This window comes from Aptenodytes forsteri, unplaced genomic scaffold (genome assembly GCF_000699145.1).
Source record: "Aptenodytes forsteri isolate BGI_AS27 unplaced genomic scaffold, ASM69914v1 Scaffold289, whole genome shotgun sequence".
NCBI lineage: Eukaryota > Metazoa > Chordata > Aves > Sphenisciformes > Spheniscidae > Aptenodytes > Aptenodytes forsteri.
The window spans coordinates 3,263,846-3,278,675 of NW_008795025.1; the positions used below are offsets into that span (position 1 = coordinate 3,263,846).

Here is a 14,830-nt window from a genome sequence, read left to right on the forward strand (position 1 = left end):
GTGTCATCAACATTATTCTTATGCTAAATCCAAAACACAGCCCTGTACCAGCTACTAGGAGGGAAATTAACTCTATCCCAGCCAAAACCAGGACAGCCTGTGAGGTGGTGAGGCTGGTAAGAGTATAAAGGGTATGAGCTCAGTCTAAGCAAAGGCTGCTATATTCAGACTATGACACTGAATGAAGCAAAAGCACATTTACAGTGAGATTTGCACTCGTCCCTCATCCTCACTTTTGCAGCTGTTTCAGTGATGGCATGTAATTTCCCAAATTTGATTTTTCCCTGAAATATTTGACAAGTCTTATTCTTCAGCAGGCTGTATTGGAAGGACAGGTTCAGATTCTAGACTGGATGTTACCCATAAAAACTCTTCAAGAAGTTCTGAAAGGTCAAGAAGTAAAGTACGGTCTGAGAATAATCTGAAGAAACTGGAAGCTGCACTTCCAAATGATAACCAAGAAGATCATGGCTCTGTAAATAAGGACTTCCTGCCCGTGGAGATACGTGGAATTCTCGATGACTTGCAGTTAGATTCCATGAGTACAAAGCAAGAGAAAGATGTGGAAAAGCAGAATCAGAAATCTGTTTTGCCTACTCAAAATGCCAGGAGCCACAGTCCAACCAAAAGGAAACCGGACAAGATAGCTGCCAGTGAGGAGCCTCAGGTGATCTCTAAGAAACGTCACTATGATACAGATGAGGTTCGTCAGTACATCATCAGGCAGCAAGAGGAGAGGAAGAAGAAGCAGAATGAAGAGAAGAAAGCACAAAAGGAGGCAACAGAACAGAAGAACAAAAGGCTCCAAGAGCTCTACAGAAAGCAGAAGGAGGCTTTTACTAAAGTGAAGAATGTGCCTCCTCCTGAGCCTTCAGCAGCGAAACGGTTACAGGAAACCTATTCTAAACTATTGCTAGAACGTACATTTTTAGAAGAGCCACCTCAGCTGCCTACGGTGCAGGAAACACAGGTATAGCTGATTCACTAACTTAATGTGTTGCAGTTCTTTGCAGGAATAGGAGGTCATATGTTTAGGAAGGTCATGACTTGTCCTGGTGTGGTTGTCAGTTAAGAAAAAGGATACAAAGAAAACTGTGTAGCTTTTGCTTAAACATAGTGGTTTCGATCTGGAGCCTCCTTGCTAGTGGCTGCTTTTCACCTTTCTTTCACATACTAGAAAGGTGAATGGAAATCATCTTTCTGTTATAAATAGAAGCAGAATTCTGGATATTAGCTAACAGCAGCTATAAAGGTTGGCTCTTAAACTGTAAACACCAGTCAAACCATAAATTGAAGAGCTTTGTCTGAAGTTGCTTTCAGTCAGTGGACAAACTTTATCAGCAGTGAGTTAAAATAAGTTTGCTAATCAGAAACTGAATACGGAAGAAGATTAATATATGGTAAAAGACTAATATCAATTTGATGTGTTCAGATGAACTAGTTCAGTATATGAGCAAAGCTTTTTTCCCCAGTGCATTCTGCTGAGACAAAAACATAAATGTCTTGTGTTTTTAAGTCTTTGTGTGGTAGGAAAGATGCGATACTACACTGAGAAATGTAAGCCTTTTCAATTTTAATGAGACAAGAGCTTCTAAACTCCTGCAGACTTTTGAAAATGCATTTTTCTGGTTCTCTTCATTTCTAGCCCAGACCTGGTTATCAACCGTCTGGGGAATCCGACAAAGAAAACAAGGCTCAAGAGCGTCCTCCTAGTGCATCTTCAAGTAGTGACATGTCGCTTTCAGAACCGCAGCAGCCGCTACTGAGGTGAGACACTGTGGGCCTTTTGAGAGAGAGGAAGATACTCTAGTTTTCATCTCTGAGAGGTGAAAATAGACTAGGCTCTTAAGTTCATGTTCTAGCGAGAGTAATTGTCTTTATGGCAATTATAACGTTTCCTCGCAGTAAAGAGGAAGCTGATGCAGGAAAGCATATGAAAATTTTGGCTATGGGTATTGAGTTAGCCTGTAAATAAATAAAGTGAATGGTGGTTGCTGTTAATCTTTTGCTGACATCAAGGAGATGTACATTTCATATTAGGAGACTATATTTCCTCTGCCATTGCCATCAGGCAAAAGAAGCTGATCGTATGAATACGTCTGTTGATTTTTCTTATTTGATTTGTTCAGTGTTTCTATTTAATCTATTCTCTTGGATTCAGGCCTTTAGTTACTGTCTCTAAAGTACCAAAACCCTCTGCTTCTGCTTGGAACTAGCCTTTCCCTATTTCCTTTCATGCTGCTTTCCCCATTTTTAACTGTTCAGTGTATTACCAAAGTTTTTCTTACTGTAAGTCAAGGTGCCTAACCAAACACTTAAATATAACCAACTAAAAATCATCGTTTCTTGCATATCCTTAATATCCCTGTTGTGCAAGTGTCTTCATTTTTAATTACATAATGAATGTCTGCTGCTTAAATATGTACTTGCTTCATTATCTGTACCTTAACTTGGTCAAATCCACACTGACTTTGTAAATTCAATGAGACCTGTTTCCTTTCTGGAAAAGTTCAAGGAAGCACTAGGAATGCTATGTAGTACTGTGTATAGAATAGGCTGCTAAACTGTATGGTAGTAAATATTGTTAGTGTAACATTGTAAGGAAAAAGGTAAGTACTAATAGTAGGGGAGAGATGAGACTTAAAGGCTGTGTAAGTTATTTGCAGAGCCTCATAGTAAGCAGAGAAGCAGTTTTTTGTGAGGGACTTTCCAGGTTTCACAGTATTCAGAATACGTCCAAGTGATATTAGCGAAGGAAGGTCTCTACAGAGCTCCTGTCATGCAAATGGGAGCTATCTGGAAATAAAAAAGATGTCTTACAGAACTTTAAACATCCTTGTATTCCCAGTCCTCCTTTTCTCTAAGTGTTCTTCATGCCTACCCTAAGTGACAGCTCCAGTGAAACATGGGCTGGGTTCAACTGGAGGGGGAAGGCTGGGGCTAAGAAATTCCGAGGGGGGGGGAGGGAATGATGTTTCCTCCCTTTTGAAGTCAGGAAACTTTTGGAAGAGACTTACTGCTGCTGCTGAAAACACTCAGCTTGTTACAACTCTAAAGCACACAGTACACCCTAAACGGCATTTCAAATTTGGAAGGTGCTGTGTTGTTTGTTTTTTTTAAATAACATTCTGTAACTGTTTACTGTCCCATTCCCTGCCCTTCTGATTCCACCAAAAAGTATTTCTTCCTGAAAAATAAATTTGCGGCAATGATACTTTCATCTAAAACAACAGTACTTGTATAAGTCACCAACTTAAATGTTGACTATTCATTTCAGGAGTGATTTGATGGAGCCTCCATGGGTACAGCCAGACAGGTTGAGCCCAAGAGTCCAGCTCTCTCACCCGCAAGCTCTCATGGGCTCAAGTGGAGGCCCTTGTTCCCAACACTGGAGTCTGGAGCAGATGGACCTTTTGTCAAAGGAGTGTGACGCGATGTTGGCAGGCAGGAGGAGCCATGCTGTACCCATGGGATCGCTGACCTTGATGCCTCAGCCGTACCTGAATTCACCTGCTGCACAGCAAAATCTCGTGGTAAAACCTACTGCTAACCAATATAAGAGTAAATTAGATCGGATTGAAGCTTTGAAAGCTACAGCTGCTTCCCTTTCTAGCAGGATTGAAAGTGAAGCCAAAAAGTTGGCTGGGGCTGGTATCAATTATGGTACCTTGTGGAACTCAGACCATGAATTTATGCAAGAAAACCAGGATGATGGGCGGTGGGCAAAGGCTGTGAGTCCTCCTGTGAGAGAGGAAAATGAAGATGCTTTTTCAGCCAGAATTCAAAAAATGTTGGGTACCTGTGTGTCTCATACAGCCTTTGATGACAGCCTTCCTGGGGTAGGCAACCTTAGTGAATTTAAAAAGCTCCCTGAGATGATCAGGCCTCATACTGCTGCAGTCAGCCTTGGAATGAGGTCCCTTGCTGCTAAGAGGCATGAGGGGATACTAGGACATTTATCTAAGAGACAGACTGACTCCCCGGGCCGTGAAAACCAGGCTTATGCTCTGAACAAAGCTGTAATTCCTCATGAGTCCAGCATCGACTCCATCAGCGAAGGGCCTCTACTGAGTGACGGAAGCCTCTCTGAAGAGGAAGGAGGCCAGCACAAACAATTGCCACTGAAGATGCTGGAGACATTAAAAGAGAAAGATTTCTGCATTCGGGAGAGAAATGCTTTTGAGCCCATAAAGGAGTTTCAGAAAGAAGCTGAGAAGTATTTGCCACTTTTCACTCAGACAAGTGGTGCACACAGCAAGGGGCCATGGGAAGAACTGGCGAAGGGAAGTCCCCACAGTGTCATCAACATCTTTGCGAAAAGTTATCAGCTTCATGGAAAAGGTAAAAATGGAAAAATCTCTCAAAGCTCTCATGAATTACTGTTTTCCCCAGTCTTACAACTCCTTACACTTTATACTTCACAGGTAAGGAATGTGCTTTTAGATGTCTCAAACATGAATCTGTGTAAGGCTTTCTCACTTGACTTTCGGATGATAAAAATTATTCCCCCCCCCCCTCTTTTGCCTTCTTGTCTAAGGAAAAAAAGAATTTAAAAAAAAAAACCCACACTTTTGGGCTGGAAAATGATTATTTTTGTATTAGATAGCTCTGTATTTCTAGATCGGTAACTAATTCATATGCTGGGTTACATGTATTAAGGACACCCATAGTTACGGAATTGTGAATGTGAGGTTTATATTTATTGTATCCAAAATTGCATACTAAATCTAAGTTGCCCAGAGTGCGTTTGGAAATGGTTCTCTCACCATGGAGAACAGACTCTCTGGATTGGAATGTGCATCCTCCTACTATATATGCACTCCAGATCGTCTGCAGTAACACATAATTCTTGTTTCAGTTAAGGCAGAAAGATGAAATGCATGCTTTATGCAGCACTTACTTTGTGGCATAAACATAAGCGCTTACATGTATCCTGAGATCTTGCTACACAAGAATAATATAGCTTTACTATATTATTAGAAACATGTAACTTCATTGGATGAATTATGTGGACTTGCCTTTTGCATCTTTGCTCTCATGAGTTATTCGATAATGTCTTGAAGTAGTGTGACGATTGAAACTCTTGTAACAATATTTGATTTTGAGAAGGTAAAGTTTTGGTGTATCAATAGGGGAAGTCTCTTGCTTAAATGAGCCCATTTCAAGTGTTAGTGTCTTAGGGCATGCTTTACAAGTGTCTCATGCAGGGTGCTTCATTTGGCTTTTGTTTTTTGTACAAATTTATTCTTCATTTTATGAGTACTGTTTCTCTTGCCTTGAGTTCCTCATTTTGAGGAGGAAAGTTTTCTGAGAAGTTGATTTTTATCTTGTGCTTTTTCTTGATTCTTTTTTCCATCATTTTATTTCCCTTAAACGTGATTGCATTTAAATTTTCTGCAGATGGCTCTACTCTCAAGCACTATGCTCTTCAAGAATGTTTTAGCTGTAGTGTGTTAATGAAGTAGAGTATTCAATAACTTACAAAAAGAGGAAGACTGTGCTTGTTATGTTGTGTTAAAACTGCCATGGGATGGCTATACTGTTGTTCTCCTGATGTTTTTGTATTTGAAAGGAAGTCTCTGTAACTCGTGGTTCGGAACATTTTAATTTCTGCAGTTTTATTACCTGTTTGCACATTGCATTTAGTATCATTTTTGTCTTTTCCTTTCTTTGTCTACACTTTAGCGTTTGATGAAAGGTCGAATGGAGGATCTGCCCTTCTGCGCCCTTTACTCCCTGCCATGAGCCCTCCAGAGAGCGTGGTTTCTTACGAAGATGATTTTGCCTCATCGCAGGGAAGTGGCACTTTAACAGACAAAAAGATTGCACGTGACCTCAGGTAACTGTGTGTTAGGTTTCTTGTAAAAATCAAAATGCAGAATTTGACAGAACATAGTTAATGCAAAATTTGTTTCATAATATGGTGGTTATCTGTTCTGTTATACTATATTGTAATACTAGTGAAAGTGATCAGGTATTTCCTTAGAACCTTGCAGTTAATATAGCAAGCAGCATGGTTAAGACATAAAGATTCGAGTCAAGTATTCCTCATCTGTATAATTTTTGTTCTTCCTTAGTCTGGCAGGTAGCTTTAGGCTAGGTTCTTACCCTTTGTAGTCAGGTGAAAATAAGTTGTTGGTTAGTCTTCGTAATTTAGAAAAAAGAAAAGATATTTGAAAGTGTTAAAATACCTTGAGTACTTCAAAACTTTGTAAAAAGCCTATAATTGCTTTCAGTATGGGTTCAGTAATGCTTAGTAATGGATAATAAATTGTCTGTAAGAACTTTTAAAACCTTTTGTTCAGACTAAAATTTGAGGACAATAAATCCTAGACTCTCTATGTTACTACTGAATTCATGTGGCTTCCTGAATTTCCTAAGACCCCTTTTTTTGTAATGAAATATGTTTACATCTTTTGGGCACCTTGGGGAAGGCCACAAGTACCGTGTTTATATGGGTGGTACTTTACCTAAGAAGAAAGAAAGGAAGGTAAAAGGCACTTTGCACACTGAAAATGTTGGCTGCAAAAAATGCTTTCCTTCTAATTAAACTTCTCGATAGGTCTTCTGTTGGTATTATTTAGTATATGGTGCATTACCCCCTTATCTGCAAATCTTTCGTAATCTTGTATTGAAAATCACTCATATTTCTGTCAATTTATTGATGTTATCTGTATGCCTAGAGATTATCTAAAATGCAGCCATATTCAGAGTCATTGTTATGTTGTTCAAGTCTATAGTCAAATATCTCTTAAGAGTTAGCATTGGAAAGGATGGTTGTTATCCACCTTTTACTGTTTCATATTATCGGAAGTATGTTTCAGTAAGTTCAATATCATGTCAAACTTCTTAATGTTTTAGCTGTCATAGTTTTTAATCTCAAAATCAATGCTTTTCAAGATGGGCTAATTAGTGCAGTTTTAGCCATCTGTCTCTAATTTAAAGTGTGGTGGATTTCTTGTGCACAATGTAATGGGGCACAATGTAATGGGGCAGTTGGAAGTCCTTAGTTAAGCACTGTCAGTGTGCTCCTTTTTAGTGTTGCTGGCAGCAGTAATTCAAGCATTCAGGAAGAAGTTCCTAGTAGGAAGTCTCCCCATGAACCTCGATCTGTAGCACTTGCTTCTCAGCATTCATCTGGACCACGGTCTGCAGCATCTTCTCGCTCATCTGCTTCCTCTAAAAAGAGAGGGAAAAAGGAACGTAAGTGCAGTACTTGACCGTAGAGTATTTTTTTTTTAAATGAGGTTTTAGGGTTTTCTTGTTATGAAAATTGCAGTCTTTCTACATATCTGGAAACTGTAATCTAATACTGATAGGATGATTTATTTATTCCTCCAGTGATTCCTTCTTAAATTCTTTTTGACTGATTATTCTCTGACCTTAAAATACAGTCATCTAAAATTAAATAAGCAAGAGGTTAACAGCACTGAAAATTTTTCCTTACCTAAACCAGCCTTCTAAGAAATTAGTTAATCTTAATATCGTGTGGCAACTATCCTCAGATTCTGTATTGAGGAAACTCCAATAGGCTGCTGAGAAATCAGAGCTATGGCCACATTTATGAAGGTGACAAGTTTGCCTGTGTGCTTCATCTTTGGATCACAGGCAGTTTTCCTAAGTGCACAAATTAATAAATACGCTTCTTCCTAGAGTAACTTGTACATTACAAAAACATGAAGAAACTTGAGATGTGGTACACTCTTACTATATAAGCAATGGATAACATAAGAAAAAGCTAGGTTTAAAGCCTATAAAAGGTGAGAACAATAAGATTGGGTGTTCCAAATTATCTCTCTCCCTATTTTTTTCAAAATTCTCTAGCTTACCCAAAGAAAGCTAGGCTTTATTCTGATTATCAGTATTGAAGAGTCAAATGCGTATTTTCTTTATTTAAACCAATAGTGTGCTGAAATGAAAGCTGAGTGACAGTTTTGTTGACAGTGGACACAATATGCAGAAGAGAGCTTAATTTCCTGTAGGAAGCTGCCAAATTTACATTTCTTGCTCGTTGGATTTATAGACTTCTAACTCAAAGGCATCTTTAATTGGGGAAAAAAGTTCTCAATTATTTGTTTTGGGGCTCCTGATGGCTAAGATATTTATACCAAACATAAAATTTTGGCAATGTTGTTGCTTCTTAGGGTTGGACTCTTTCAATGGAAGTTCTCACCACTTTCCCGTGGAAGAAGATAAAATGTTATCTGAGTTAGAGTGGGGATCCCAACAGGCAAAGAAGTCCTTATCGAGTAGCAGAGTTTCTAATAAAGATCATGAGCAGAACCCAGATACAGACAGCACACTGGAGAACTTGTCTGGACACTCCCTGATGAGGTAACATGGAACATATGTTACAAATATAACAAATATAACTAAGCTTGGTAGTGTTATGGCATGTTATAAAAAATGGCTGTGTCTTTGGATATGCAAAAAGAAAGTCACAGAAATGATCAAATGTTAGTAAGATGGGCATGCAGAAAACATTTTTTCCCTGTATTTTAAATATGAAAGCCTAAAGTAGATGTCTGTAGGAAGAGAAAATACAAAACAGTGATTCCTCCCCAAATGACCCCTCTGTTTTTTTTAAGGATAACTGGCCAATATAGGTATCCTGTCAGGTTCAGTACCTTACGCATTGAAACACGATTTTTGTTTTCTGTTTCTACAAATGGTCTGTAAGAAGTGGAAGGAAAAAAAAAAAAGCTAGTCAACCTATGCAGTCATCTTGCTCTTTTCAGTAGGATCCACAGACATTTTTGGCTAGACTTGTATACAGCTAATACTCATAAGCCTATCCAGCTCTGTGAGATGATGCTTTTTGAGAGATGAACTGCACCTCAGAAAAGAGTATAGAAGAAGAGAAAAATTATTTTTCCTGTTGCATCCTCTGTGTGTCTACCTATGAATGCAGTTTATTTTCTGCTAACTGTGCAATGAAGATGGTTACAAAATACACTGAGCTTAGTTTTCACTGTACTTTTTTTCTAAAAAGCAACAAATAATATGAATGGTCTTTCACTCATTCTGTGTTGGTATAGAATGGTTCTGAGGTACTGACTTATATTGGTGACATTCACTGATATCCAGTATTGGGTTTGAAAGGTCCTGTGACCTCCTAAGATGTGCTAAGTGAAGCAGAACATCTTCCTAAGGGATTTAAGCAGCCACTGTTAATCCTTTTTGGCTTAATAAAATTGGAATAGTAAATTTAAGAAGTGTCTGCATAATTTTCTGTATGTTTGGGAAGAGATGTCTTTAACTTTCTCTTAAGAAATGTTACTAACTGTTTAAGTCAAGTTTTGGCCTTCAAGCATTTAATTGCATTTTGATGAAAGAGATCGAGACTCAGGGCAGTGGCTTATCACGTTCAGTTGCATCCATATGCTGATAGTAACCTGTTTACTTTTTGAAATACTGTTCATCGTATTCTGATACCAAAATATTGCCCTAATTTCCTGTGAGTAAAACAAAGTTCTTCACTCAGACTCTCAAAACAGATGTGTAAATGCACATGCAGGTGAGTGCATCCTGACTTTCTCATGCCAGGTTCGTAACAGGTGGCATTGAAACTCCTTGTGTGGCCATGTAGAACATGTAGATACTATGGGTTTTTTGGTTTTTTGGGGGTTTTTTTGTGTATGCTAGCTAGGTTTAATACTTGGGGGAAAAAGGGGGTGCTCTAGAAACTTGACCCTAAACTGGGATATAGGTACAAAACCCATCTCAGGAGGCCATCTCCTAAAGGCAGACTGGGCCTGTGCAAACCATAAAAGACTGTGCCTTTTGTGTGGATCTGTTTGGTATATATAAGTGGAAGAACTAGGTTATTGCTTTATTGTTTTATCAAATGGCTGAACTTAGGAGAATATTGACTCCTTTCTTTTTTTGTTTTACTGTCAGTTTCTCAGACAAGGGAAGATCCCAGAAGACATCGACTTCTTCCCCATCTCCTGGTTCCCAAAAAATGTCACAGTTTGATTCTATAGGCAATACAGCAGAAAGAGTCAAGTCACCTGCTGGCTTTTCTGGAAGTACAGCGTCAGGGCTGAAGCCTAATGTAGCCTTCCCTGACTTGAGTCTGGGAACTAGTAGGTCTGTAGCAGGAGCAGCCTCAGCGAGCGGTGAGTTGTTTTGTTAAAACCATACTAATCCCCAACAGTTTTTTTTTTTTCTTTATTTTTTGATGTGGGGCACTGAAGTCTATGGAGGTTCACTAGTAAGTCTTATCCTGCAGGATGTATGCGATTCTCCCCTGCTGGTCTTCAGCATCGTTTATCAGCAGAGTTGAACTACCTTAGTGCTATTGAGGAGTCTGTGCGACAGCTTTCAGATGTAGAACGAGTACGAGGCATATCACTTGCCCAGCAGGAGAGCGTTTCTTTGGCTCAGATTCTAAAGGTAATGGCAAAATGCTTCCTTGTCTTAACCTTCCTTTTTTTATTTTGCAAGAAAATTAATCAAATTAGGGCGAGTTATGCTTTTGTTAGCAATGCAGAGAAATCGTAATGGGCATGATGGAGCATCTCTGATTAATGTCAATCTTTTAGGATTAATGTCTGTTATCTTTCTTATTTTAAGTTGACACCAAGGAACTGGTGACTCTAGAATATGTGTCATTTAACATACCATTAGCTGGAATCACTGCTTTGGTTGTGTACTTCAGTAAAATAAAAACATTATTATTTACTGGTTTTGATGTTGGGTCCCAATGCCATTCAGTGTAGTTGTTCAGGCTGGATCATTTGCCTTATTCCATGAAAAGGATATTTTTGGTTGAAATTTCCTTATGTTGACAAGATTGCTTGTTCTAGTTTGTTGAATTAATTGGTCTCCTAAATCCTCTTTTTTTCTACACTGTAGTGGAAGAGTACGGGGAATGCGCATTGTCTACTGTCTACTTAAAAAGGGAGAGGGTCAGTCAATAGGCTGAAAATTTTACTTTAGCAGAAGAGACACCACCAGTAGAGTAGATCTAGATCCTTCAGAGGTAGTTGCAGCCAGTGGCTAAGGCAAAAAAGGTCTTTACATTTAACTTGCGTGATTAAAACTTGTTTTCCTAATCTGTAGGCACAGCAGCAGCGCCATGAACGGGACTTAGCGCTTTTGAAAATCAGGGCTGAACAAGAAGCTTTAGAAAGTCAGAGACAACTGGATGAGGCAAGGCAGAAGGCAGCTCAGGTAATGCTGCCCTTCAAAAAATGTGGAGTGTGTAAGAGGCAAAATGCTGTAAGTAAATCTGTGCCTATGAGTATTCTTAATTTGAAGCTGTGAACATATGGAAATGGTGAAGGGGTTTCATATAGCTGAAAAAAGCTCTTGGGGTCAATTTCAAACTTTTTTCCCCCACATTTTGAGAAATAAAACTGTACTTATTATAGCCAGAAAATTTTGAAGAGCTGAACTGGCTGTGTTTTCTGCATAGGTCCATGCAGAGTCACTGCAGCATCTGGTCCAGTCACGGCAGGAGGCTGTACAAGAGACCCCATGCAAGGCTGCAGCCAAGCAGGCAGAAACTGCACTTCTCACTACAGATGCAGCTCACCAGATCCGTGAGGTGAGGTCCTGAGCGAAAGGAAAAAGCTATTCTGATTTCAGTATTATTTTGAATGGGTTTTTGCCTCTAGGTTATTCTCTGTTCAGTGTCATTCTCAGCGCAACTTCTTCACCTTCGTAACATGACAAACAATGGGACTTTAAAGGAGCTTTTGTGGCATTACTACTTAGAAGTCAGTTGGCAGCCTTAAATCCCTGTTCACTATTCTTATGATCTTCCAGCGTACAAACTGTTAAGAAGTTTTTGTTCTTCCAGGATAGATTGATGACAGTGAACACATCATCTTTAATTTGTTAGAGTTACACTCCATCAGGGATTGATCCTGTATCTGTTTCATATGCAAATTAAATTAGAAAAGCAGGGAAATTGCAATTTTGCTTACTTTTGAAAGGTAGGAGACCAACAAATAAAATAAATAATTTAAAAAAAAAAAAGGAGGGGGGAGGAACTTCAGCAGAGCTTTTAACTTAGTACAGAGGTTGAAGTTTTCTTTTTGAGTCTCTTTTCATTCTTCTTGTGGCATACAGAATTTTTATCAGTTTATCATTTTTTATACTTCTTGTTCCCAACATGTAGCAGCTGTTTCACACACAGGTAAGAAACACGGTAACCAAAAAATGCTTCTGTTTCTTCGTAGTTTAGCAATCGCAGTGACTGTGGATTAGGGTTATGGGATGGAGTGCAGAAGGCTGATAAGTATGAACATAACTGTTTCTTCACAGCTTATGTACATATTGGTGTTCAGCAAGGCTGTTTTTATGATGGGTGATGAGACTGTAGAATAATACTGATGTACTTGTTCTGGGCATTGCCAAATATATGAAGTTTTAAATAATTTTTAATAGACAAGAATGGGTTAGGTTAAAGGAGCAGAAAAGCTCAGGCATCTGAGATACATGCGGTGGTTGTTGATAGTAGGAAGTGAAGTCTTTGATAAAGACAAAGAAACATTTGTAGTTTATAGAGCCGAAGTGGGTAGAAACCAGTTAAGAAACAAGGTAGAAGAAACAGAGACAGCTTTTACTGCGTGTAGGGTTTTAATCTCTTGTCTTGCTTTAAGTTTGAAGTCTGAGAGTAAGAGGTGCTAGTGGAGAGGTTGATGGGGATGACCTGCTCAGTGGTGACGGGCTAGCAGAGTAGCTTTTCCATCCACGTTCACAAGTGACTCCTGATATTCAGTTGAACAGCCATTTGTTTTAACTGGAATGCAGCAATGGAAATGCCAGTCACCAATGTGCTGGGAATGTTTTTGGATGTACACTGTAATTTCTTACGTATAAAGGAATGGAGTTAATTTTCTGCATTGCTTTCAATTAGAAGTTTATCTTAAGCAAAAGAGATAATATAGCATGCTATTATACAAGTTTGTTTGCTTAGAGTTGACTGTTGTACTAATGAAGGATAAAACAGTGGGTGATGTATACAGACAATCCAATTAAAAAAAAAACATTCACTTGTTTCTATAAAATTTGTATACATTAATTGAAGAATTAATGAAGAAACTCAGTATGTGTATTGGAAGTTATTGAAATACAGCTTATTCCTACCTTCAAAACCAACCGGAATTCCCTGCTCTGCAAGAGGCAGACCTTTGAACAAGAAGAAAAATACTAAATTCTAAAGCTTCTAAAAACCAGTGTTATCTGCTTTGATTTCTGAAGAAGTTCTTATTTCTAGTCAGGTACACAGTGACTGCCATACATTAAAAAGGATAATTTATGGCTATCTGTTGATTTAATGCTGCCAATTTTAGACCTGGCAGTTTGCATGATATTGGAACTTAAAGCTTCCTTTGGAGTGGAAAGAATATTTCTTGCTCTTTGAGCAAGATGCACTTCCAAATGAAAAAGAAAACACTGTTTCTGGTGTTTGTGGGTTGTTTTGGGTGGGATTTTTTTGGGGGGTGTTTTTTGGTTTTTTTAATGAATTCTAATGGTAAGTCTGGAATGTTTTATTATGTGGGGATCATTCTACTGATCACAGTTTGGTTAAGTTGATTAGAATGATGGGTAGTATCTTGCATGTCTGTAGTTACGTATCAATAATTCCACTCTGTATAAATTAAAGAATAAATAATAATAAAATGTATTTACAGAGCAATATGCACCTCCTACAACCAAAATTGACACGTATGTAATTACAAACCATCTTAAAACCGTCTTATGCGTTTGTTCAATAAATCAGTAAATTGCCTGCGAGAATGACTATTTTCTCTTTCAAAAACATTTTGATGCTGATAAGCTCATTGTATTCCTTTGTTTTTTATTGTACTCAGATGTCAGAGTTAGCACGAACCCAGATCTCAGATCCTGTGAGCGCTCCAGCTGCTCCAGTCACCACCTTGTTTGACCACCAGCGGCAGCATCATTCAGAGTTTATGAAACAACTGAGAGCCCGAACTGATACAAACAGGTTTTGCCTAATGTTTCACATCTTGGGAAGGGGGAAGTAAGATTTGTTAGGTTTTACTTGACCTATCCTTGAAGAAAATTTTAAGATGTCATAATGAGTGAGCATTTAAGAACAATTTAGATTCCATCTTTATGCCCTAAATAGTATACGCCAAAGATGACATTAACTGGTTCTGTGAAGCTATATATAAAAGAGTAGAAAAAGATGGTCTAAATGTTTTGTGGGATGATTTAACTAGTCTAAGCTTTAAGTGATCTTTTCAGAAATTTTAGCTGTTACTACTTCTAGTAAACTGATGAAAGCTTGTGAAAACTGTATTACTCTTTGATTTAAGACAATGCAGACTTACCCAAAACACTTCTCTTTCTCAGGATATGTGAGTCTGGTGCCATATCACAAGGTAAAGAGGAGACAGGTGACTCAAAACCGACATACTCACTGATGTTTGATAGTTATTCAGAGTCCTCAAGGTCAAAGGTTCATGATCAGAGGTAAGAAGAGTTTAGATTACACAGGGGTTTTTTGCTATAAATAAGAACTAAAGTACAAAGGAATATCAAGATATTTCCTTCAATGTTTTTTTAAAAAAGAGGGAAAGTCAATATTAAACCTTCAACAGGTAAACCTGTCTTATATTCCAGAACTTGAAGGTTTGCATGCCTACCAGAATTTGCTTTGTCTTTAATTAAAAATCCTACTACACTGTGGAATAGTGTAATAACTACCACAGTGTAATAGTATGTTGTGTGTTAATATCTTCAGTTTTGAATTTGCTGTATTTGTTCTAATTGGACACTTTACTCTTTCGTAACTTAAGAATAATTGAGTTCCACATCTGCTTCCTCGTTCAGCTGAATTAGCAAG

At 38.3% G+C, this 14,830-nt stretch overlaps 1 protein-coding gene across 5 annotated transcripts in view; it reads left to right on the forward strand.

Annotated features, from left to right (window-relative positions):
• Positions 1 to 14,830, forward strand: part of CEP350 (centrosomal protein 350) — a 67,055-nt gene that overhangs the window by 15,992 nt on the left and 36,233 nt on the right. For 2 of the 5 annotated variants that reach the window (XM_019471163.1, XM_019471165.1), the window contains exons 9-20: positions 315 to 970; positions 1,646 to 1,767; positions 3,278 to 4,341; positions 5,686 to 5,839; positions 7,040 to 7,203; positions 8,145 to 8,334; positions 9,901 to 10,121; positions 10,235 to 10,398; positions 11,068 to 11,178; positions 11,423 to 11,554; positions 13,830 to 13,966; positions 14,338 to 14,457. In XM_019471163.1, the coding sequence (XP_019326708.1) occupies positions 315 to 970; positions 1,646 to 1,767; positions 3,278 to 4,341; positions 5,686 to 5,839; positions 7,040 to 7,203; positions 8,145 to 8,334; positions 9,901 to 10,121; positions 10,235 to 10,398; positions 11,068 to 11,178; positions 11,423 to 11,554; positions 13,830 to 13,966; positions 14,338 to 14,457 (3,235 nt within the window). Of the gene's footprint in view, positions 1 to 314; positions 971 to 1,645; positions 1,768 to 3,277; positions 4,342 to 5,685; positions 5,840 to 7,039; positions 7,204 to 8,144; positions 8,335 to 9,900; positions 10,122 to 10,234; positions 10,399 to 11,067; positions 11,227 to 11,422; positions 11,555 to 13,829; positions 13,967 to 14,337; positions 14,458 to 14,830 lie in introns of all 5 variants that reach the window. The other 3 variants (XM_009275879.1, XM_019471162.1, XM_019471164.1) reach the window with 3 other exon arrangements.